Raw genomic sequence first — 25,628 nt, 5'->3', positions numbered from 1 at the left:
GTTTTATGTGCTCCTGTTTAAAGACATCTTATTTAATAAATATTGCTGATTCATTAACATTGATCTTACAGCCCACAGCACTGTAACTCATGCCTGGACGAAGCTTACTGGACAAAGCTTACTGAATGAACACATGTAGTTTCTCTGTAAGGCACATCACAGCCTTCTTGTCTTTAGGAACACTAGACAGCACTTCTGAACTATACTTCGGAGGCGTTTTAAACAGCAAAATCACCAACAAAGGGCACAAAAATGTGGAAAATATAACACTAGGCAGACCCCAAAAAGGGACACTTGTTTATACAGTGTGAGAGCTGAAACAAGAAGGCAGAGCACCTGCCGTGTTGGACTCAGCTGGGAATACACACAGGAGGCACTCAGATTCTTCTCAGCTCTGCCGATGTCCACTAACAACTGTGAAAGCACCATGAGCACTGACTTGGGGGTTACCAATATATTTGTGAGTGGGTAAACTCATAAATGAGGAAGCCATGAATGAGGTTTCACTGTATTTAAGAAGAAATGTTATAGCGTTTTTTCTATGTCAAATAAAATATAGCTACAAAGGAGTATCACTTTCACTAATATCATGACAGATTTCTAATTGATTTCTACCAATTTTACATCCTTATGTGGAAACATCAAAATAAATTTAAAAGCTATTTCCATACAGCTACATTTTTATCAAATCCCTAGTGAATATTAAGATTCCTCATTATTATATATTATCATTAAATAATTTTATTTCCTCCTTAAAACCTATGTCATCAAGAACTTTAAAATTTTCACCTTATTTTATATTGTGTTTCTAATAATATTTGCAGTAATTGTGCCCCATGGGCACCTGGGTGAGTCAGTCCAGTTAAGCATGACTTTGGCTCAGGTCATGATCTCATGGTTTGTGAGTTCAAGGCTCCCATGGGGGTGGGGGGGCAGGCAGAACAGACCCACTTTGGATACTCTGTCTCCCATTCTCTCTGGCCCTCCCCCACTCATCTCCCCTTCAAAAATAAATAAACATTTAAAAAATAATAATAATTGTACCCCAAAATGATAGAAATAACTTCTCTGGCTGAATTTATATTTTCATATTGGAAGTGGTTTTCTTTTGTTCAGGATATATTTGAAATTAAAAGTTTAGTTTGCTTCCTTGATTTTATAAACACTTTCATATAGACGTTATAATGATACAGAAAGTAGTTTTAGACAGGTTTAATTTGAGTGAAAGTTGTGTGATTTCCACTGTAGGTAAATCAGGTTCCAACTTTTAGACAATGATAAATTTTCTGAATTAAACAAAAAAAATTCCTCAAGTTATTTTGAGGTTTTTCTGTCTAGAATTTGGAGTAGCATTCTGAAGAAAGCAAGGACAAAATAATGTGTAGCTAATACAACGAACATTCTAATAAGGAACCTAATTTCCATAGCTCAGAAAGAAAGAAAAAAGAATCTGCAAGAGGCAATAAAAGAGAAAAAACATAATTATTGCATATCTTCTCAAGACATACATATTTAGTGAAAGGAGGGCTGGATTGGAAAGAAGTGCTGAGATAATGCTCAGAGTAGAGTTCCTGGGTGGTTTTATTAGGCAAGGGAAAGATATAAATATACTTTAAATTCCAAACTGCTCCAAGTTTTAGTCACTATCACTTATTAAAATTACGTGGACTCAGGATTAGGCTGAATCATAAAGCCCACTTTCAGTAATAATTTAAACTATTTACTTACATAAAAGAACAAACACATCTTAAAAGTTTTTAATTTTTTATTATAGACAAGAACAAACAATTCAGAGCAGATCAACTGCCTCTGGAAACAGTAGGAAGGAGCTCTGAAATTACATAAAGATGTATGCACACTGAATAAAGGTCATTTTCCAAAGCAAATTAAAACAATGATGCCAACTTCTACGTGGTACAGGATGTTCCCTAGTTGTTCCTGTATTGAAAGCAATTGCCCTGGTCTACTCGTTGCCATACTAGACAATGAGTTTTCTGAAACAAGTAAAAAGTCACAATTTTAACCTCCCAATTTCTACTTCAGATATAGAGATCATTTAAAATTATTTTATCACCTAGGGGTGCCTGGGTGGCTCAGTCCATTAAACATCTGGCTCTCAAATTTGGCTCAAGTCAGGATCTTGCAGTTCGTGAGATGTGAGCCCCAGGTCAGGCTCTGCACTGTTGGCGTGGAGCCTGCTTGCGATTCTCTCTCTCTTCCTCTCACTCTGCCCCTCTCTCTCCCTCTCTCTCTCTCTCAAAACAATTAAATAAATTTAAAAAATAAAATAAAATTATTTACCCCCAGATTATTCACTCATTGAGCATACACACAAATGTCATAAAGTAATATTCACTAGAGGGGCACTTGGGTGGCTCAGTCAGTTAAACATCTGACTTCAGCTCAGGTCATGATCTCACAGTTTGAGAGTTTGAGCCCCACATCAGGCTCTGCGCTGACAGCTCAGAACCTGGAGCCTGCTTCGGATTCTGTGTGTGTGTGTGTGTGTGTGTGTGTGTGTGTGTGTGTCTGTCCCTCCCCCTCTTGTGCTCTCTCTCTCTCTCTCTCTAAAAAAAGTAAATAAATAAACAAATAAATTTCACTAGAAATTAATTCCAGTATCATGGAATAATTTGGATCAAATTAAAACATGTAAATAAATGGGCAGGACTATAATAAGTGCCTTATTTTAATGATAAATATATGATAAAATCACGAAGTCTGCAAAAGGCAAAACAATAAATAGGACTCCCTTCCCCTAGCTAAACCAAATCACCCTGCCTTCCTGCTTCCTCAGACAGGCTCACTGTGACCCCCTGTTTACATTTACTTCTGTGTTTGTTTAAAAGCTCTATGCAGGGGCGCTTGGGTGGCTCAGTCAGTTAAGCATCCGACTTCGGCTCAGGTCACGATCTCACGGTTCGTGGGTTCGAGCCCCGCATCAGGCTCTGTGCTGACAGCTCAGAGCCTGGAGCCTGTTTCAGATTCTGTGTCTCCTTCTCTCTCTGCCCCTCCCCCACTCATGCTCTGTCTTCCTCTGTCTCAAAAATAAATAAACATTAAAAAAAGTTTTTTAAAAATAAATAAAAGCTCTATGCAGACCAAGGTAAATGCAGCTAACACAATAGGACCTAACATACATCAATAATTTCTAAAGGAATAAGGCAGACACAAGTGGTCTACAGTCTTTGTGGGGTAAAGGAGGACAATATGGCCTGAACCAGAAAACAGTTGCCACTGCCTAAGCCAAAGCTTAAAATTTTTTTTTTCAACGTTTATTTTTGGGACAGAGAGAGACAGAGCATGAACGGGGGAGGGGCAGAGAGAGAGGGAGACACAGAATCGGAAACAGGGTCCAGGCTCTGAGCCATCAGCCCAGAGCCCGACACGGGGCTCGAACTCACGGACCGTGAGATCGTGACCTGGCTGAAGTCAGACGCTTAACCGACTGCGCCACCCAGGCGCCCCACCAAAGTTTTAAATACCACAGCTAAAGACGTAGTCTTAAGACTCCTAGTGTATTTCAGTATATTTGGATAACCTAGCAATAAAAATAAAGAATGCTTTTGTCCTCAAAAAGATACACTATCTGAAAAAAGAGAATCCTAATCATCACTCCAGACTTTCTAGTCCATAAGATAAAAATCCTAAATAAAGAATTAATAAATTAAATCCAGCAACTTATTAAAAAGTATGAAGTCCACATGACCATGTAGAAAATACCTCAGAGAAGCATTAGAGAAACTTTCATATGTAACTGATAATGGAGGGAAAAAGGTACATGACACTCAACAATACTTAATACCCATTTTGACTATTTATAACTATGTCACCTAAAGAGAAAGTGTACTTCTTTATGGGTGATTTCAAGCCTAATCTCTAAATATTTCCAAATGTTATTATAGACACAACATGAAAAACTTTGGAAATTTGCTATGTTCTTCTGTCTCTGAAAAATTGACTTACTCCTTCATAATAATCCTCCTACTCATAATATTCTAAGAAATGTAGTAGTAGCAAATTCTGTAGGACTTGATACTAGTGAATATATTTCTTCCAGTATTAGCTTATCAGTCCAATCTGTTTTCTATGACGCCCCATCCCCACCTTTGCTCCCTGCTGGCTGCACATTCGCCCATTCCCTACCCACGTATCATGTTCCTGTTCATGTGGGCTGAGCAGTACACAAACATAAGCACATCTAGGATTTCATTCCTCCTCCTCTTCACTTATTCAAAGGCTCTCTCTCTCCAAGACCAAATTAAAATTCTGTTTATCATGAAGACCATGAGTACCACTTACATGATCGCAGAGTAACACTTTTATTCCCATAGTATTTGTTTTACAAAGTACTTTCTGTACAATCACTTAACAAACAACTATTCTCACGAAAAGTTCATTCACTTCGTGCTCATACGATTGGCATTGCTTGTTCTCATTTTACTGATGAGGAAACAAAGGTAGAGAGCAGCTACAGGACAAATGGTATTAACCCTGTAAAAGCCATGATCTGAAGCTAGTTCAATTACAAGACTAATACTTTTCCAACTACCCCATTGTCTTCCATTGAATTTTTCTCTAATTCTTCCATGCATTTTTATCTTCTCTTCACTAATGAGTTCAGGGACCAAAAGGTAGATTCACTTGTATCTACAACACCCAGAACATGGCCAGGCACACAGAAGGTGCTAATATCCCAGATTCTATCTACCTCATTTGTCTTACCTTCTCCAAAAGAAGTCTTGAAAGACAGCAAAGAAAAGCATGAAAGACATGAAAAGAGGAGACAAGAGCTAGTATGATGAAAATACCTCAGAAAAAAAAAATGGAAAGAAATACAAACAAATTTTACCTTACAACAAAAGCAGGAAATAGTTTAATTCTTACTTTGTTCCATCTTACCACTCCAGATACAGAAATCACAAGAAATCCCAAGACAAGGGAAATAGGAATATGGGTGGAAAGAACCAAGAGATTAAAATTCTAGGTAGAGGGGCACCTGGGTGGCTCATTCGATTTAAGTGTCCAACTTTGGCTCAAGTCATGATCTTGCAGTTCATGAGCTCAAGCCCCACATCAGGCTCTGTGTTGACAGATCAGAGCCCAGAGCCTGCTTCATATTCTGTTACCCTCTCTCTCTGCCCCTCCTCTGCTCACGCTGCGCGCCTCTCTCTCTCTCTCTCTCTCTCTCTCTCTCAAAAATAAATAAATATTAAGTTTTTGTTTTTAATTCTAGGTAGAGGACTTTAAAGCCCCGGGATGTGTGAGGTTTCAGGAGTCTTTGTGGCTTTTGAGGAAGCAGCTGGTCCAGAGACCAAGGTCAGCACAGCAAAGGTCCATGAGTATTTTAGGTTTTGTGGACCATACAGTCTCCTTCACAGCTGCTCAATTCTGCTGTAGCACAAAAATCAGCCACAGAACGTCATCATACACATCATCATCTTACACAAATGTGCATGTCTGCATCCAATAAAACTTTATAAAAACAGGCTGTGGTTTGCCAACCCCTGCACTACTTGGTCCAACCACTGTTTCTGTCACATTTATCAAATATCCTTTTTACTTTCAGCCCTATTTTCTGCCTAACTCAACCAGGAACATTTATCACCCCAAGGTAGGCATTTATATCAATTTATGGAGGCCTTTTTGGTTGTCACTGGAGGCCTAGTGACAAGGGTTCAGGGATGTTAACATCTGGCAAGGCAGAGGGCCACCCTGACCGACAAACACCAAACGCCTGTCGTGCCCAAAATGCCAACAGCACTACTGCTGAGAAACAGGGTGGCTTACCCCACCCCTGCCCTCCAACCCCAAAGCTGCTTACATTATCACAAAGTACAAAGTAAACTAAGAAGTTCGAAGTGACATTGACCATCACTAGTTCTGTTTCCTCTTTTCATTAGGCAGCATGTTGACACAGACACACATATAAACATATACATGTGCAAAAACAGGCACACAGATTTGAGGGGGGTAAATGTCCACTGCACCCCCCCAAACCGTGCTGCTTTTATTTTGAAGCCATTGGCATTGGCGGCAGCAGAGGCACAGCTAAGTGAAAAGTGCTTTCTGCCCACAAAACACGCAAAAGTTTAAAGGAACACGTGAGCTGTTTTCCACTGGCTAGAGAGAAGCAGCAACCGGTGGGCACTTACTTCACTATCATAAGCTTACTGAATTCCCTCTCCGCCCTCATTTTTCATTTCTCTCTTTGACAGACTTCCCCTGGCCTACAAATAAAGGGTGGCACCGCCCAGGTCCTCCATTTGGGGATCGCAGGAAGCCTGGCACGTAATAACATCGATGGTCTCTTATGGCTCCTACAGCATATCTCTTAATTCAACTTCAGTTTGGAACGCACCGAACAGACACAGCCCAGCTGCGGCTGTCGGATAGGAAGCATTAAAAGATAAAACCTTGGTTTAAAGTCACTATGGTTAATAAATGACCAGAGTCTGACTTGGCCAGTTTAAAGACAACCTTGACAGTGTGCTGGGGAACCAGCCAAGGCAGGAAGCAACTAGAATGGCTGCAGGGCCTGCGTAGGGGCAGGGTGAGACAATACCCTATGCTGAGGTAAGGAACAGCTGGTGAGCAAGCCAAATAAATTAGCACACTCATTTATCAGACAGAAATGTCAAAGTGTTTAACTACTTTGCTCCCAATTAGATTTCCAATTTATGACAGCTTCAGGTTTAATGAGCTCTATAGTCATCAGCTTATTCATTTAATAAACATTTATTAAACATCTACTCTGGCCCAGGTAGTATTCTGGGTACTGAGGCTGTAGCACTCAACAAGATATAAAATGACCCTACCATTTTTCTAGATCTTACATTCTAGAATGTTCACAGGCAGGAAGAAGGCAGGGAAAAACAACAAGCCTAAGTTAAAATATGGTAAGTGTGATTAAAAAAAAAAAAAAAAAACAAGCAGCGGGGGATGTGAAAGGGAGGTCACTGGATGGCTACTCTGAACATGTGGTCAGAAAAAGTCTCTCTAGGAAGGCATCTGAGCTGCGATCTGACTAACCAAAAGTGGTCAGCTAATTGAAGATCTGGAGAAAGTTCACTCCAGACAAAGGAAGAGCCCAAGCCAAGAGAGGGCCAAACACCCCAAGTTTTGAGGAAATGAAAGGAAACCGGCATGGCTATGGAGGAGGAGGAAGGGGAATGGGAGGTGTAGACCCAAAGCCCCGGCTCTAACTGTACGTGTGATGAGGAATCTGCAGAATTTTTGTGCAACAAACATACAGACTTGTTTTACATCTTGAAAAAATCAGTGAGGCCCAGAGAGAGTGGTCTGTAGGGGTGTAAGAAGGAGCACAGGGAGAGCAGTTAGGAGACTACTTGAATGATGCAGGTAAGAGATGACAGGGGATTAGATTAGGAGGACAGCCACGAAAACAGAGGAGAGGATAAAAAAGATTTAAAATATGTTTAAAAAATAAAGTCACTCTAACTTAGACTGGATATGAAGAGTAAAAAAAAAAGAAAGGAAATCCAGGATGATGTCTTAGCTTGAGTTCCCAGGGAAATAGAGCCCAGGGGCCTAAGCTTGTACTTTGTGGGGGTAGGATCCCAGGGAAGCAAGAGTGAGGGGAAAAAGAAGTGAGGCCGGAAGGAGGGAGAATAAATACAAGGCATCTGCTAGGCTGGCAACAGCTTAAAAAACAAACAGATGACTGCTAATCTTGTAGAACTTTTTCAGAAGCCTGTATAAAACCTGTGTGCCTTGGAAACTGTCCAGTGAGGGGAAGAAGGGAAAAGAATTTATCTGCAGGCTCCCTCCCATACCCTGTTTCCCATCCGTCAAATTCTACCCCACAGAGTCATAACCCGGTCCCGTCTGAGCATCTAGAGGTCCAAGCTGGCCAGTGTCAAGGTGTGATGGATGGTCTTTGATTGTCAGTTAGCACCATGAACGGGGGCTGTTGGTCTGTAACAACAGCAGCCGCCGCCCAGGCTTTATGGCCGTAAGAACAGCATGAAGGGCAGGGAGCTGGAGGTGACTGGGGTTGATTAGCTCTGTAATGGCACATGCACAGCAGAGTTGACCCCTGGCTTTTGGGCATAAGTAACTGGGTAAACAGTGATTCCTTTTACTGACATGGGGAAGACTAAAAAGACCAGATATTTGTGTGTGTGTGTGTGTGTGTGTTTAGCGGGGGGGGGGGGGGGGGGGGGGGAATCAAGACCTCTGCTTAGGACATGTTAAGTTTCAGATACTAATTAGATATCCAAGTGGGTATAAAGTAAGCACTGGAGATTTAAGAGTCTGGAATTCAGGTGGGAAGATAGCACTGCAGACATATTTGGCAGTCATCAGTATAGAGACGGCACACTGAAAGCAGGAGACTATATAAGTTTAAGAAGAGAAAAAATGGACATAGAAAAGAGAAGTACTTTCTAAATACTGTGGCCCACCAATATTTAGAAAATGAAGACAAGAAAACAGGAAGCAAAGAAGATTAAGAAGTGGGCGGTGAAACAAAAGAAAAACCATCAGTGTGGTGTTCTGTAGATGAGAGAGCAGTGTATTTAGGAAGACAGTGGTCTACTATGCTGAACGACGAGAGGCACAGTAATAAATGAGAACAGAGACATGATGACTGGATTTGACAACATGAAGGTCATATAACAAGAGTGGCTTCAGGGGACCAGTGGGAACAGAAACCTGACTGGAATGGACCCAGAGGATGATTCATCAAGAAACGGAGTTTGTGGCTCAGTGGGTTGAGCGACCGACTTCAGCTCAGGTCATGATCTCACAGCTCGTGAGTTCGAGCCCCGCATCGGGCTCCATGCTGACAGCTCGGAGACTGGAGCCTGCTTCCGATTCTGTGTCTCCCTCTCTCTCTGCCCCTAACCCACTCTCATTCTGTCTCTGTCTCTCTCAAAAATAAACATAAAAAAAAGAATGGAGTTTATGGTGAAAGGGGAGCAAAGAAATGGTAGGAGTCAAGAAAAGCTTTTTAAATGGTTGTTATCAGGGTATGTTTGTATACCAGTGAGAAGAAACCAAAGAGAGGAACAGATAACATTAAAATGAAGAATGAAGATCAGTCATTAGATTCATGCGGATGCCAGTAAAATGCTTATCATAAGGCCAGATGGCCCTCATGTTCGTTTTGGTAGGTATACTTTTCTAGACAAGAGACAAAATTCATGGTAAATTCTAATGATATCTCTGCTTCACACACATACACACTAATTCCCACAGAGAAAAATCGAACTTAGCTACATAATCAAATATCACCATCTAGTGGCTGAAACCTTAAAAGCCAACATTTCAAAGTTGGGACTCACCCTGCAACTCTTGAAAAGGTGCATATCCCAGTTAGTAACAATTCTAGAAAATGACATCTGAACAAAATAACTCATAAAAAGTCTTAATATTACATGAAATGTGCCAATCACATATAAAATCCTAAAATATAATATCTGAAATACATTTATTGAATGTTTCCTAGATGCTAGGTGCCATGTTAATCTCCTTTACATTAACTTGCCTTTTAATCCCCCAAATAGTCTATGAGAGAAGGCTCACCATTTTACATATGAGGAAATTAATACTTAAAGTTAATAATCTGCCAAAGGTTATATAGATAGAAATGATAAAGCTATGATCTGAAGGGAGGTAAAATGACTTCAAACTCCACACTCTTAAACCACTATACTCACAATACTGTCTCTGTTAAGCGTCAAAATTACTTACTGGTTAGATAGAAGAATACACCAGATTTTGGTTACAAAGAATCATAAACACTGTAAGGTAGAACTTCAGATCTTAAAACCCATTCTATTGCAAACTGAAGTCTTCCAAGAGTAGTTACAGTTAGTTACTAATGAAGTAAACTGACAGCAGGAGGTTCTGTAATGCTAAAGAACTGTGCTGCCTTTGAAGGAAGGGTGACATTAACATACTTGGATTGTGCTACATTTCACTGTTCAACAACCCTTTAAGTGCTAAATAAATGAGAAAATATCAAGCGTAAAAAAGACGAAGGAAGGACGGACCAGAGAAAGGGAATCACAAGGAAGCAAAAGTTTGTATCCTAGGAAGTAGAAATAGCTTCCTCTTGTCATTCAACCTCTAGGGGTTCCTCTAGAGGCACCCCTACTTCTCCACCACTCTAATGATTAGTACTCATGCCAAGTTTAAGCTCTTCCACATTTTGATGTACTTAATCCATGTCATCATTTTACAAAAAATCCAACCTAAAAATGGCGACTTGATTTTTTACAACCTTTAAGATGGTAACTTGAGGAGGAGAGATTCCAACACAAGAACTGGGAATACACACAACTGTGAAATTCCCCTCCCCGCTTCCAGATTAAGACTGGGGACTTCTGCCACTGCTTCCAGAGCACAGGAGGTAACTAAGAAGGCCAACAGGGTGATAAAATGGTGATAAAATGATCGAGACCCCCAAATACACAATATCCAGAGTCAGAGTCTTCTTGAAGTTGAAATCATTGTATCAATTAACTTGCAAAATAACAGCAAATACAGAACAAAAATATATCCTGAACATAGAGATAAATGAAACAAATAAAGAATTATTTTACATTTATCAAGCACTCAAGGCTGATTTTTTAAATCAAATTTACTGGAGTATAATTTAGATGACAAAACATGTACCCATTCTAAGCATACTCTTCGAGTTTTTACTAATGTGTATACTTATGTAAATACCACAACCATCATAACAAAGAATACAAAAGTTCCCTATGCCCTTTCACAGTCAACCCACCCCAATTTCTGGTTCCAGACAACCACTGATATTCTGTCACTATAGATTATATTTGTCTTTAGAAATGTACATAGATGGAATCAGAGAGTATGCCCTCTTCCTGACTTCTTTCTCTGAACATACTGATTTTTGGATGCATTAATCCTTCCTTTTCATCACTCAATAGGATTGTCACTATAGATTAGATGTGTCTTTAAAGAGATGTACACAGATGAAATTAGATAGTGTGCACTCTTTCCGATTTCGTTCTCTGAGCATAGTAATTCTGGATGCATCAATCATTCCTTTTCATTATTCCATAGGATACTACTGGATGGATACACAAAAAGTTGTTTATCCATTTACCTGTTGATGGACATTTTGACTGTTTCCATTTCATGAGCACTAGGAATAAAACTACTAGGAACATTGTTAGATAAGCCTTTGAGTGAATATATGTTTTCCTTTCTCCTGAATAAATATCTAGGAAGGAGCAGACTGCTGGATTGTATGGTAAGGTGTATGTTTAACTTCACAAAACAGCCAGACTGTTTTCCAAAGTAGTGAAACTATTTCACATTTTCATACGCAATATATGAAACTTTGAGTTGCTCCACATCCTTGCTTGATATTGCCAGTCTTTTCAATTTTACCATTCCAGTGGTTATGTACTAGTATGCTGTGATTTGAATGTGAAGTTTTCTGGTGACTAATCATGCTGAGCAGCTTTTCATGTGCTTACTGGCTATTCGTCTATCTTCTTTTGTAGAGCTTCAGGTCAAATTTTGTATCCACTCTTTAATTGGATAGTGTCTTACCAGTGAGTTGTGAGAGCGCCTTACATAGCCTAGGAAAACGTCTTATGTCAGATATATGTATTATAAATATTTTCTTGCAGTCTGTGGCCTGACTTTCCATTTCCTTAATTATGCCTTTTGATAACCAGAAGCTTTAACTTTGATCAATTCACTGCATAAATGCGAGTCATTTCTGTATTTTATATTCTTTATGATCTGCAGATGTCCATTCTTACACTAAAACTATACAGGTACAGCATTCAAGAATGTGGTGATGACAGTTCGTGAGAGTGAGACCTGTGCTATTAGCACAGAGCTGGCTTGGGATTCTCTCTCTCTGCCCCTCCCCCACTCTCTCTCTCTCAAAATAAATAAATACGCTTTAAAAAAAGCGAATCTTCTAAAAACAAAAATAAAATTAAAAACATGGTGACAAAATAAAGTAGCGTAAGTTCTCTAAGTCTTTTTTATTATGTAAAATTGTTTTGGCCAGTCTAGATTCTTCACATTTCCACATAAATTTTAGCATAAGCTTGTCAATTACTACAAAATCAAGATTGGTAGGGTTTTGATGGGAACTGCATCGAGTTTACAGCTCAATTTGGGGAGAACTAACATCTTTTTTTTTTTTTTAATGCTTATTTCTTTTTGAGAGAGACAGAGACAGAATGAGAGTGGGTTAGGGGCAGAGAGAGAGGGAGACACAGAATCTGAAACAGGCTCCAGGCTCTGAGCTGTCAGCACAGAACCCAACACGGGGCTCGACCTCACAAGCCGTGAGATCATGACCTGAGCCGAAGTCGGATGCTCAACCGGCAGAGCCACCCAGGCGCCCCGGGGAGAACTAACATCTTAACAGAACGTCATCTTCTGATTCATGAACTGGGTATATATATATGTGTGTGTGTGTATATGTGTATGTATAAATATATACATATATGTGTATATATGTGTATAAATATGTACATCTATATGTATGTGTGTGTAAATAGATGCATGTATGTGTGTATAAATATATACATGTGTGTATATGTGTATGGAATATACATATACAATACAAATATGTATAGATATACATGTATATATTTATCTCAGTTCCTTGAATTTTTCTTACCAATGTTCCATAGTTTACCATGTACAGTTCTTATACATATTTTGTTGAATTTTTTTCTAATAATTTTGTTTGGGGATGGTACTGTAAATGGTACTTTTTAAAAATTTCACTTTCCAATGTTTCATTTTATCTCCACCCTTGGCTTATGACCTTCTTCCTATTATTTTTCGTGGTTGCTCTAGAGTTTAGGTTCAAATAACACTATACTACTTCACATATACTATAAGAGCCTAGTAGCAATATAATTCCTTTAACCTCTGCCTGCTCAATTACTACTGTTGTCATGTATTTACTTCTGCACGTAATAAATCTCTAATATGTTGCCAGTTTATTTAATTTATTTTTTAAATTTTATTTATTTTTGTAAATTTACATCCAAATTAGTTAGCATATAGGGCAACACTGATTTCAGGAGTAGATTCCTTAGTGCCCCTTACCCATTTAGCCCATTCCCCCCTCCCACTACCCCTCCCGTGACCCTCAGTTTGTTCTCCATATTTATGAGTCTCTTCTGTTTTGTCCCCCTCCCTGTTTTTATATTCTTTTTGTTTCCCTTCCCTTATGTTCATCTGTTTTGTCTCTTAAAGTCCTCATATGGGTGGAGTCATATGATATTTGTCTTTCTCTGACTAATTTTGCTTAGCATAATACCCTCCGGTTCCATCCACGTAGTTGCAAATGGCAAGATTTCATTCTTTTTTTGATTGCCGAGTAATACTCCATTGTATATATATACCACATCTTCTTTATCCATTCATCCATCGATGGACATTTGGGATCTTTCCATACTTTGGCTATTGTTGATAGTGCTGCTATAAACATGGGGGTGCATGTGTCCCTTCGAAAGAGCACAGCTGTATCCCTTAGATAAATGCCTAGTAATGCAATCACTGGGTCGTAGGGTAGTTCTAGTTTTAGTTTTTTGAGGAACATGTTGCTAGTTTTTTAAAATCAATTATCCTTTAAAAGAATTCTAAAACTTAAAAAGTCTTCATACTTACCCATGTTTATTTATCATTTCTAGCACCCATTATTCTTCTGTTTAAAAAATTTTTTTAATGTTTATTTATTTTTGAGAGAGACAGAGACAGAATGTGAGTGGGAGAGGGGCAGAGAGAAAGGGAGACAGAATCTGGAGCAGGCTCCAGCTCTGAGCAAGCTGTCAACACAGAGTCTGACACAAGGCTTGAACTCACAAACCTCAAGATCATGACCTGAGCCGAAGTTGGACGCTTAACCAACTGAGCCACCCAGGTGCCCCCTTATTGTTCTGTTTAGATACAAATTTCATTTCATACCATTTTCTTCCCCCTGAAGAGTTTCTTTTAATATTTTTTGAAGCGTAGGCTTACTGGCAATGAGTTACTTCCGCTTTTGTTTGATAAAGTTATTTTGCCTTATTTTAATTTTTTAAGTTTATTTATTTTGAGAGAGAGGGAGAGAGCGCAAGGGAGGGGCCAAGAGAGAGGGAGAGAGAATCCCTGTTGTCAGGCTCCATGCTGTCAGTGCAGAGCCCTGCGCGGAGCTCAATCTCACAAACCGTGAGATCATGACCTGAGCTGAAATCATGAGCTGGACGCTTAACTGGCTGAGCTGCCCAGGCGCATTTGCCTTTATTTTTGAAAGATATTTTTTGTGGCATATATAATTCTAAGCCGATAATTTTATTTTCTTTCAGAACCTTAAAAATGTCATCCTATTACCTTAACTAGACCTTCACCTCCGCTGCTACACTTTGAAATCCACAGCCACATCTGCAGCAAGGATGTTTCCCATGGGCTGTTCCCCCCACTGACTGAGAATAGCAGGTGACAGTAAGATGGGCCCATTCGCTGGAGGCCATGGGACTTCCCTTATAGATGACCTGGACTTGGAAGAGTACCCAAGGTCTTGCCTAAGATGCTTCCACTCAAATATCCTTCTTTTTCTCTTTCACTACGGGTCAGACACCGTGGTCTGATGGCTCTCCCAAATAACCCAGCTCCCTTCCCATTTTCTTTCATTCAGATGTTTCCGCTAATAAAATCTTTGCATACTTAATCTGCTCTTGGCATCTGCTTGTCAAAGGACTCAACTAGCATAGCTGTTAATACCATTAAGTGTATTTTTATTTTGGATACTGTATCTTTCACCTCTAGATGTGCCATTTGTTTATCTTTCATTTCACTCCTGATGAGGTTCATGTTTCCTTTTAAGTATCTGAACAGTTATATTACCACTGTAAAGTCTTCATCTGCTATTTCCATCATCTATCTTATTTCTGAATCTGTTTCTGTCAGTTGATTTTTCTCCTGTTTACAAGTCAATTTTCTCCTCCTCAGCATGTCTAGTAATTTTTCACCAAATTCTAGCTATTTGTAAATGTTATGCAGCTGACTGGAAATTTTTGACTACTCTGGCAGGCATTTAAATAACTTCTATATGAGTTGAAACCTTTCAAAACCTGTTTTTGAGCTCTGCTAGGGAAGGTCTATCATACCCCTCCCTCCAGGGATAGTATAGTTGTTCTAGTATGGCGTATCTCCTTTGGGGACTTTAGTGAATGTCACCGGTGACCACCAAAGACTCTCCACTCTGTGGATGAAGCTTGAATGTCTCTCTGCCCTGTATGAACTCTGGAATGATTCAGCTTACAACTCCCCAGTCAGTTTGCTGGACTTGTGGAATATCCCCCATAGCTGAATGGCTTAACGTTCAACAAATACAGGGGACCTCGTACAGATTTCTAGAGCACTTCCTCTGAGGAGCCCCCTCTTCTCTGGTAGTCTGCTCCACAACTTCTAGCTGCCTTAGCCTCTCTAAAACCCCGTCTCCAGCTCCTGAATTCAGCAAGACACTAGGATCCATCTGGTTTCCCAGAGGATGATATAATAGGGAGAAGTGTGGGTTATGAGGAAAGAAATGAGACTCAGAAAAGAGCAATGATCCTCAAGTGCCATATTCTCATGCAAGAGGAGGGTAGGAAACTTCTAATCCCAAAGGCCCTTTGTGGCTGGGATATGAAATAAAAAATAAAATACTGTGTTCTAATTTGGAGTTTAAAAATGTACATTCCTATAGCTTGGGTGGCTTAGTCCTTAAGCATCTAACTTGATTTCAGTTCAGATTATGATCTCAAAGTTCGTGAAATTGAGCCCCACATCAGGCTCTACGCTGACAGGGATTGGATTCTCTCTCCCTCCTCTCTCTGCCCCTCTCCCTGCTCATGCACATGCTCCCTCTCTCAAAATAAATAAATATTTTTTACAAATGTATATTCCTATAGATATAATTAAACAAATGGTAGTTAACCCACAAAACACCTATTTGGCCACAATATAGCAAATAAAATGTAGTTTTATAAATATTTAACATATATTGACTGGGGGTCTGGTAGGTGCCACAAATTAATTGTTCTAAGTGCTGAAGATATTATAGAAAAGTCACACAAAGTCCCTACTGTCCTGGAACTCACATTCCTACAGAAGAGAAACAGATAACATATGAGCAAATAGCTAAATAAGTGTATAAGGTAACTTCAAAAAGGGAGAAATGCTAACAAAAAAGGTTCACGTGATTAAAGACCAAGGGGACCTGGGGGTACTACTTCCAACTGGATGCCCAGAGAGGGGCTCACAGAGATGAAAACATGTGCACAGAGATCAGAACGACAAGAAGACAGACATCAGAAAACAGAAGACAAGAACTTTTCAGACAGAGGTGTCAGGAGACAAAACTGTATCAGAACTGTGTTCAAAAACCCAAGGAAGGCTGGTGTGACTAAAATGTAGTAAAAATGAGAATGCTTAAAGATTAAGTTGATTCAAAGACAGGGACTGGGGGGGTTGTGGTTATTGTTGTTTAATTTAGCTTCACTGTCCCTCCTTATTTTTTTTATTCCTCATATTACTTAAATGACGTTTAACATTATCTCATGTATGCTTTTTATCTCAGATATTTTTAAAGTATTATTTTTATTTAGTTTTGGCATAGAGTAGCCAAACTGTTCAATTCCACTAGATTCTTTTTATTCTGTTTAGTTCTCTCCTAAGCTGTGTATGTATACTCCAAAACAAATGCTAACCAGCAAAAAACTTAATCATCTCACCGTGTTCTCCATTCAAAATAAAGCATCCAACCCAGCTGATTTTGGTGAAATGACTCAATGTTTTGACATGCAGGCAGAAAACAAGAGTTATTTTGTTTATCTACACAGTGGATAGCTCTCCTCCACCACAGGAAATTCACAGGGACTCCCATGGCAATAAGTGAATAGCTTTTCCCTTCTGCACTAGTGTGGTCTAGAGAAAAAGGCAAAAACAAAGTTAATGAACTTTTAACAGGCATTTACAGGAATTTCTAAAGATGTTTTATGGATGTTCTGCAAATGATTTCATAAATGTGGAAAATTTATAGTTGGTTTCTTCTGACTAAGACAGAATGGTCAATCTTGCAAAGTTCTACAAAAGAAAAAGTTTTTATGGCTAAAATACCACAAATGAGAATTCACAAAGTAACACTAGACTGTTAAGCTGTTAATTGTCCTTGACTGTTATTTATTTTCTATCTCATTTCCAATTTGAGGTGCTAACATACTATAGTTTAGGCACCTTTTGATATCTTATATTAAAATATAGTAATAAAAGACTACTCCAAGAATCTAAAATAAAAACAGACCTAGACACTAAAATGCTGCTTCCTCAACTCTGACTCATTCATGACAAAAATGATTAACAAGGGGGTGCCTGGGTGGCTCACTCGGTTAAGCATCCGACTTCGGCTCAGGTCACGATCTCGCAGTATGTGAGTTCGAGCCCCACAGCGGACTCTGTGCTGGCAGCTAGGAGCCTGGAGCCTGCTTCAGATTCTGTGTCTCCCTCTCTCTCTGCCCCTCCCCTGCTCATGCTCTGTCTCTCTCACTCTCAAAAATGAATAGATGTTAAAAAATATTTTTTAAAAAATGATTAACAAGGAATCTTATAACCACCCTGACAAAATTTAATTAAGAAAGAAGAAAAAAAGAACAAAGAAAAGAAAATTGCTTTTTGCTCAGTACTACTTCTTTTAATTTCTCAAATTCTTCTTTATCACATGGAAGATACCAAAGGCACACAGACCTGACTTTAGATCTCTGGATGATCTGAAGAATATTCTGTCCTAAACAAAGACCTATTCAGATACTACTGCTGACCATACATCTTCTCAAAATCATATCCATAGTGCAAATAAAACAATAGTCCTCATGCTGATTAATTCTCTTAATACGATGTATTTCCTTCACTAAGGATAAATGTTTCAAAATTTTATAAAAATACGACTTTCAGCAGATATTAAACACAGCAAACTGACACAGGCATGATGTCTTTCAAACAGCCGCATTGCTAACAACCTGCTGTCATTCATCTCCCAATATGATGCAATAGAAAGCACAAACATAACTCTTAAGTATTCTTGCCAAAAAGGTTACTCAGAATCTAAATCAAACCTCCACACTTCAGTTTACAAGAAACATGTGAGAAAGAGAAACAAGTTAAATGACATCCATAAAGGAACAATCAAATAGAAAATTGGTCTAGACTCTTCAAAAAGTCATTATCATGGGGGATACAGTAGAGGACCTACATAAACACTAAAGAGATATAATCGCCAAATGAAACGTATGAACTCTGATTGGATCCTGGTTTTTAAAAAATATTGTAAATGACGTTTCAGTGAAAATTAGAAAAAACTAAATATGGGCTGCATATTAGTTTATAGGAATGTTAACATTCATAGAGTTAACAGTTATTGTGTTTAATAAAAGAATTTCCTTATTCTTTCTTGAAGTAGTCTCCATGCCCAATGTGGGGCTTGAACTCATGACCAAGATCAAGATAAAGAGCAACATGCTCCACCAAGGGAGCCAGCCAGGAGCCCCAAGCATATCCTTATTCTTATAAGAAGCATGCTAAATTAGGAGAGAGGTGTCATTATGTTTACAACTTATTTTCAAATACATCACCAAAAAAACTGGAAACATACAACTATGTATGTCAGTGTGTGCATATTTACGTACAGAAAGATAACTAAATAAAGCAATTATTGGAAATTTTGAGTCTAGATAAGAGGAAATATGGGGGGGGGTTGAGCTTCTTTCGACTCTAATATAGAACTGAAATTTTAAAAAATAAAAATGTTGTGGGGCACCTGGGTGGCACAGTTGGTTAAGCGTCCAACTCTTGATCTCAGTTCAAGTCATGATCTCACAGTTCGTGAGTTCAAGTCCTGCATCAGGTTCTGTGCTGATGGCGAGGAACCTGCTTGGGATTCTGTCTCTCCTCTCTGTCCCTCCCCTGCCTGTGCATGCACACATGCTCTCTCTCATTCTAACTAACTAAATAAATAAATAAACTTCAAAAAAAAAAAAAAAAAAAGTCTTTTCCTGCCTCTAGGTTATAAAGCTACCCTTCTATATTTTCTTTCGTTAACTGTGTAGTTTTACATTTCACACTGAGATTTTCTATCTCTCTGGAGTCCATCTTTGTATGTGGTATTAGATACATTTTTTATATATATTTTGTTTTCCTATGTATTTTATTTTCCTACATATAGAACTGTGTTTTCCCATATATAAACTTCTAGCTTTTTCTACACAATCTACTAACCAATGGGTCCTCTCCCCACTGATTTGTGAAAGAATGATTTTTGGTCCCACTGAAAGACCTAAGCAGAGGCAGGGGAAAAGGAATAAGAGAATAGGAAAAAGAGGAAAGGGAAAAAAGGGAAAAAGAGGAAAGGGAAAAAAGGAAAAAAGAAAAGGGTAAAGGGTAAACAGAAAAGTATAAGAGCTTAGCTGAGGATAAGGCTGAGGATAAATGAAACTAATGTCAAATTCCTGTGCACCAACCATATTTACTGAAGTATATAAAAGCCAATGGCAAAGGATAACTGAACATCTATTTAAAAAAACAAAAAAGTACATGTCCTCAAAACCCTTCAAGAAACATCTAATATATCTGGTATATAATAACACAAAGAGAAAGATTCCAGAAATTAAACTATCTCCTATCAAGCAATAATTTGCATTACATTTCATTTAGCATATACCCTTATTTAGACAGAACAAAAATGATGGCAAAAGCAGACATTACAAGTATCTTGAAGACTCTTCTACAAACTTTCAGATTCCATGGGAATGCTGAAATATGTCTTTAAAACTTATTTATTTGATGAATTTAGCACCTAGATCAGATTTTTAAAACATAAATTTATAGAATTCATAACTCTTCATCTCATTACTGGCAGTCAGAAATGTAAACTGTTCTCTGTAAGAAAACTCCAAAAACATACCTTTTATTTTCAACCAAACTGGCTCCTTCATCCTTCAGCTGCTTACTTTTCTCAACACAGCCCTCGAGGAGACTTTCTTTCCTGCGTTTAACCGCATGAAGCCAGCTCCCTTCTTCATTCTCAACTACATCCTTCTCATCAGCAGCTTCGGCTTCAAACTGCTGTGAAGTGACCTTTGAGACCTTCTCCCCAATTCTTCTCTTCCATCCAAAGGAAGCCATTCTGGAAAATTACAAACAAACAACTTTAAAATTCAAATTTGGCCTTTAGAGAAGTATTACAAATGATAGGTGAAGACAGATAAGAGAATCAGACTGTCACCAGTTTTTTTGTTGTTGTTTTGGTTTGTTTTGTTTTGAGAGAGCACACATGCAGGGGACGGGGAAAGGGAGAAAGAGAATTCCAAGCAGGCAGGATTCGATCTCACACCTTGATCTCACAACTGACTGTGAGATCCTGACCTGAGCTGAAATCAAGAGTCAAACACTTGGGGAGCCTGGATGGCTCAGTCAGCTAAGCGTCCAACTTGGGCTCAGGTCAGGATTTCACCATTCATGAGTTCGAACCCATCATTGGGCTCTCTGCTATTAGTTCAGAGCCCACTCTGGATCCTCTATTGCCCTCTCTCTCTGCCCCTCTCCTGCTCACACTCGCTCTCAAAAAGAAAAATAAAACATTAAAAGAAAAAAAAGAGTCAGATGCTTAACTGTCACCACTTTTTAAACTCTTAATTAAATAATGGATCAAGGCAATAATCAACAAAGGGTGCTAACATCACAAAGGAACACAACTGGTCAGTAAGTATCTCCTGTTGGAAGTGGCATACTACCCATGAAGTATCCTTGCCAAAAATTAATCCTGAATCAGATCAAGTCTAACAAATTCTACCAGTTTATAGAAAATACGGAATGCAGATGAGCGTGCTAAATAACATGCCAGAGATGCAGACAGCAAATAACAAAAACTAAAAAATAAAACTGGTTTCTTCAGGAAATAAACTTCCAGGAAAGCAGAGAGAGAGAGAGAGAGAGAGAGAGACAGAGAGACAGAGAGACAGAGAGAGAGAGAGACAGAGAAAGATGGAGGTAAAAAGAGACTTCAAAGATTTAATAACCAAATATAATGCATGGGTTTTGTTTAGCTCTGGATTCAAGCAAGCCAATTGGGAGGAAACATTTAGGAAATAATAGGGAAAATCGGAACACTGATTTGATACTTGATGGTATTAAAAAATTACTGCTATTTTTTAAGGTCTGATAATAGTACTGTAATTATGTTTATAACAAAAAGATAAGCATTCTTGCTAAAACATAATTACAGTACTATTATCTTTTAGGAATGTATACTAAAATATTTCACATGGAATCCTATGATATCTAGAAATTGTTTCAAAGTGATCACCAGAGGCGGCAGGGTACAACACAGGAGAAATACAGATGAAAACATTGCTCTGAGTTGATAATAGATACAGTTAGGTGATATGCACATAGGATTCCTTGTACTTTCCTCTCTCATACACGTTTGAAATTTTTCACAATAAAAAGTTTTAAGAGTCAAACTTGGTATATAACTTAATTCACAGAACTATTGGGTAAATCTAAAAAAATAACAAATGTTAGGGGCACCTGGATGGCTCAGTCAGTTGAGCACCTGACTTTAGCTCAGGTCATGATCTCACAGTTCGTGGGTTCGAGCCCCACTCTGGGCCCTGTGCTGATAGCTCAGAACCTAGAGCCTGCTTCAGATTGTGTCTCCCTCTCTCTCTGCCTCTTCCCCTCTGGCCCTCTGGCCCTCTCTCTCTCAAAAATAAATAAAACACTAAAAAAAATTTTTAAATAACAAATGTTAAACTGTTTTGTATATCAGCAATGATACACAAATGTAAAGGATAAGAAAGGACAATTGATGGAACAAAATTAAAGAAAACCATAAAAGCATTCAACAAGTATTTATTTAGAGAAGGAATTTATGATGACATCCAAGAACTCTTACTAATTATATGGATGAGCTTAAAGATACTGAGAAACTCCTGGAAAGGCATATAAATTTCTGTTATGTCTGTGTGTTTTCTGGAGAAGAGTGTCTAAACTTTCATTCCATTCTCAAGGGACTCCATAACTCCAAAGAGATTATGATCAACTGAGTAATCAACCAGGGGGATAAAGAAAAGCAATGAAGCAGATGTTTTTATAAAATTATCAAATAATGGGCATTCGAGGAGTAAAGGAAGAAGAGAAACGAAATAATGAATAAGTTCTACCAGGTGTCAAGGTCTTCATCACTGAGGCACATGGCTGAAATGAAATATAAGTAATCAATAGAAGGGAGGGGACAAAAAAGTAAAGGTGACTATGAGATAATTCACATGGAAAGGCCTAAGATAATGGCAGAACTTGTAAGGATGAGAAGATTATAGGTCATGTGCCTAAGTTTCTAATGAATACAAGGAAGTCTCAATAAATTATTGTGATCAAGAAATGCACAAGCAGATATGGGTGAACCACATATTCTCCCCTGGAGCAGGGATTATTTAAAAAAAAAAACAACAAAAAACAACGCAGAGTAGTAATGTATTATAAGCTATACTAGGAAATCAGGATAATGGCAGACTCTCTACCCAGACCCGTTATAATAGAGAAGAATGAGTTTCCTATGTTTGAAGATGACTATAAGTAACTTAGGGGAAGAACCAAGAAATGGCTGAAAATGAAGTGTGGTTACTATGGAAAAGAAGGCCAGAGGCACAAAATGAAAACAATGTCAGAAAATAAATCATTAGGAAGGTCTCATAAGACATCAGGATATCAAGAAGAACTCTTGTATTTATGACTGTCCCTAAAAGTGACAAGAATGAGGATGACTACATTACCTGCCTTCAAGTTTCCAAATGAACTCTGTTCCTAAAGCAGCAGTGTGAGGAACCAGGTACTGTGGGAACCCTGTTAACAGAGGAAAGTCTGGTGTATTCACTAATGTCAAATTACATTAGAAATCATCAGTCAGGTCTATATATTATTGGAAGCAGGGTTTAAGGTGGCGAGGAAAGGAAAAAGGAACAGAGAGACCCAAATATATTTTTTAAAAATTAATGGGTAATCAGACTCCCATTACCATCCCCTATCTCCAACCTGAACCATTGTTCTAAATGTCAAAGACAGGTATAGGCTAAGTCCCCAGATGGTGGTTCTCAAGCATGTGTGAAAAGCCATGCACAACACCGCCTCAGGTGTTTCTGCCATTTTCCTCCACAAATGCTTTAAGCTCTTCTAGAGACCAGAGGCTGTGGAGATCAGGAGAGAATGAGGTTACAGGGTATAAAAGGCCTGATGACTGCTAGTAACTGACAAGTTTAGCCTTGAAGAGAGTGAAAAGAATACATTCCTCTCAGACAAGAGTTCATACTGAGTGAAAAGTACAGACAAGTTCAGGGGTAGAGGGAAAAGACAATGAAGGATTTCATACCCCAAGCTTCAAATTTCCCAGAGAAATAGGTGGCTAGTCATTGGCTCCAAGTAAAGGGAAAAGAAACAGATCTGAGTACTTGAGAAGAAAAGTTCTGAGTCACTAGAGAGAATGGGAAGATAGGAAAATCAACAATAAGGGATGAATAAAGATACCAAACAGTATCAAGGGCCACTGAGGTTAAAATCCACCGAATCTGTTACCAAGGGCCATTAGCACAGTTTTGTATTTTCTTCAACTGTCTGGAGACAAGGGTATAGTCAATCCACTCCAGGATAAGTGCTATTGGAGAGTAAACAAAAAAGGATACTATGACTTCAGTGGAGACTCTTGAGGCTTCCTGGAGGGGAGGCTGACAGGTTTTCAAAAATAAAAGTCGGGTTAGTCCTAGGACACATGCAAAACAGTTTCTATCCTGAAAAACTTAATACTCAGGTATTAAGGTATCTTAATTAGTACCAGTTTGCTGTTCCTCTAAGGATATCTGAACATGAAATTAAAGCTTCTTATAAATAAGGTTTTCCTGAATCTATAGTTAGATGCACAAGGCGCCAACATCTTAGCCTTCACGTTTTTTCACCCGGATAAGAAACCATATGGGTAAACCATACTCACAGAGGTTTCACGTTAAACTCATGAAACATAAATTCATTTTACATAGAATCATAGTTAATGAATGCCATGAAACTCTAAACAACAATGTTGTGTTCTAAATTCTTTTGCTGGTTCAATGATCTCTACAGTAGGCATTCAGTTACTGTTGTCGGCTGGACAGTTTATCCAACCACAAACCGAGAATGCCTGTCTTCACTGCATAGGAGGAGGCAGCACCTAAGGCGAGAAACCACTAGATGAACACCATTAGGAAATCAAAGCAGGATCCTTCGGGTATCGGGATGTATTCAGAGGCGAGAGATTCAAGAAGCAATTTACCCGAAAATGTCACCGCGCGAGAGAAACTTGTATTACTAAGTTCCTCTCGTTTCCAAAACAATAAAGATATGCGAAGCTCATAAAGGCTGTCCTGGACGTCCCCCGCGAGTCCACCAGGCCGCCAGCAGCTGCAGACACGCTCAACCAGAGGTGGGAAGCAAGCTCGGTTCCGCTCCTCCCACCGTTAAGGGAAGGTCAAAGCCTCACCCGCCGCCGTGGAAACGCGGAAGCTGCTCCTGCCTTGGTGTAAGGGAGGGCCCGACCCCTAGAAATGCTCGTCCCTAAAGACCAACCTTAGCGTCCCGGCTCTGCCGCACCTCCGTCGCGTCTCAACTCCGACTTCTGAAGGTCCTTTCTCCCCTAACCACAAGACCCACCAGCCTCGTTTTCCTCCTCTTCCTGGGCTTCCACCACGGTCAGCGTACCCTCAGTTACCTAATGACCACTCCCCTGGTCCCGTGTTTACATTGTGCTTGCCCTTTACCGACCGGAAGCGGAAACTAACATGCCCGGCCTCCTACCTGCCTGCCTTTGATGCCAGGTCTCTCAAGAAACTGGCCTGGCCGACCCGAGGCGTCGGAACCGCTCAGAGAAGCGGGTAGGAAAGAGGCGACTCTCAAAGCCCTTAAGGTCGGCCAGTCCCTTTCCCGGGACCACAAATCCCAGAAGTCGCTGCGGTAGCCTCCACCCCCATTACCCTCTGGGATCTGTAGTCCGGGCCACCCGGACCCGGAGCGCCCTCTAGCAGCAGTCGGGGGCGTCAGGCGCGCGGACGACGGCAGTGCCGGAGCGCGGGAAACTGCGGCTGCGCAGGTTGAGGTGCGCGCAGTCAAAATCAGGCCCCGTGAGACTGCGGGACTCGTTCAGTCGCGAGGTAAAACAAACGGGGGTCGGGGAGAAGGACTTGGGCGGGAATTCATAGCATTAAAATGGGATCCTGCCTTAAAGGAGTTTACAGTCCAGCTGAGAGGCCAGCCTAGACGCAAAGGACGAAGGGAAAACTCCATTGAAAAAGGGTTCAGGGAAGCAGATGAAGCAGATCAAGGAGGCTCTTCGTTCAACTGTAGGCTTCACGTCGGAAAACATAAGTAAATTTGGCCCAGAAGAATTAAAACCTAAACGTAGGTGTAGTTTATGTCTTGAAAATAATTAAGTGGGGAAACGTAACCCAGGGGACTGTTTAGGAAATTGAAAAGATTGTTAATTTATCGACGTGGCTATCTTGTGCAAGGGAAGACCAATTTTGTAGACCATGCTTTTTCAACCTCAGCGTTGTTTG

General features: G+C 39.5%; 1 protein-coding gene across 8 annotated transcripts in view; it reads right to left on the bottom strand.

Moving 5' to 3' along the window:
• Positions 1-24,990, bottom strand: part of TTC33 (tetratricopeptide repeat domain 33) — a 40,396-nt gene extending 15,406 nt beyond the window's left edge. For 2 of the 8 annotated variants that reach the window (XM_030330721.1, XM_030330727.1), the window contains exons 1-3: positions 24,643-24,864; positions 22,824-22,893; positions 19,955-20,176 (exon numbers count right to left, since the gene is read on the bottom strand). In XM_030330721.1, coding sequence (XP_030186581.1) covers positions 19,955-20,175 — 221 coding nt within the window. In that variant the 5' untranslated portion in view covers position 20,176; positions 22,824-22,893; positions 24,643-24,864. The other 6 variants (XM_030330722.1, XM_032594516.1, XM_032594518.1 and 3 more) reach the window with 5 other exon arrangements.
• Positions 24,991-25,628: the final 638 nt, after the last annotated feature.

Source organism: Lynx canadensis, chromosome A1, assembly GCF_007474595.2.
Source record: "Lynx canadensis isolate LIC74 chromosome A1, mLynCan4.pri.v2, whole genome shotgun sequence".
Lineage (NCBI taxonomy): Eukaryota > Metazoa > Chordata > Mammalia > Carnivora > Felidae > Lynx > Lynx canadensis.
The sequence above is the reverse complement of the archived record's forward strand: the minus strand, read 5'-3'. Positions and strand labels throughout refer to the sequence as shown.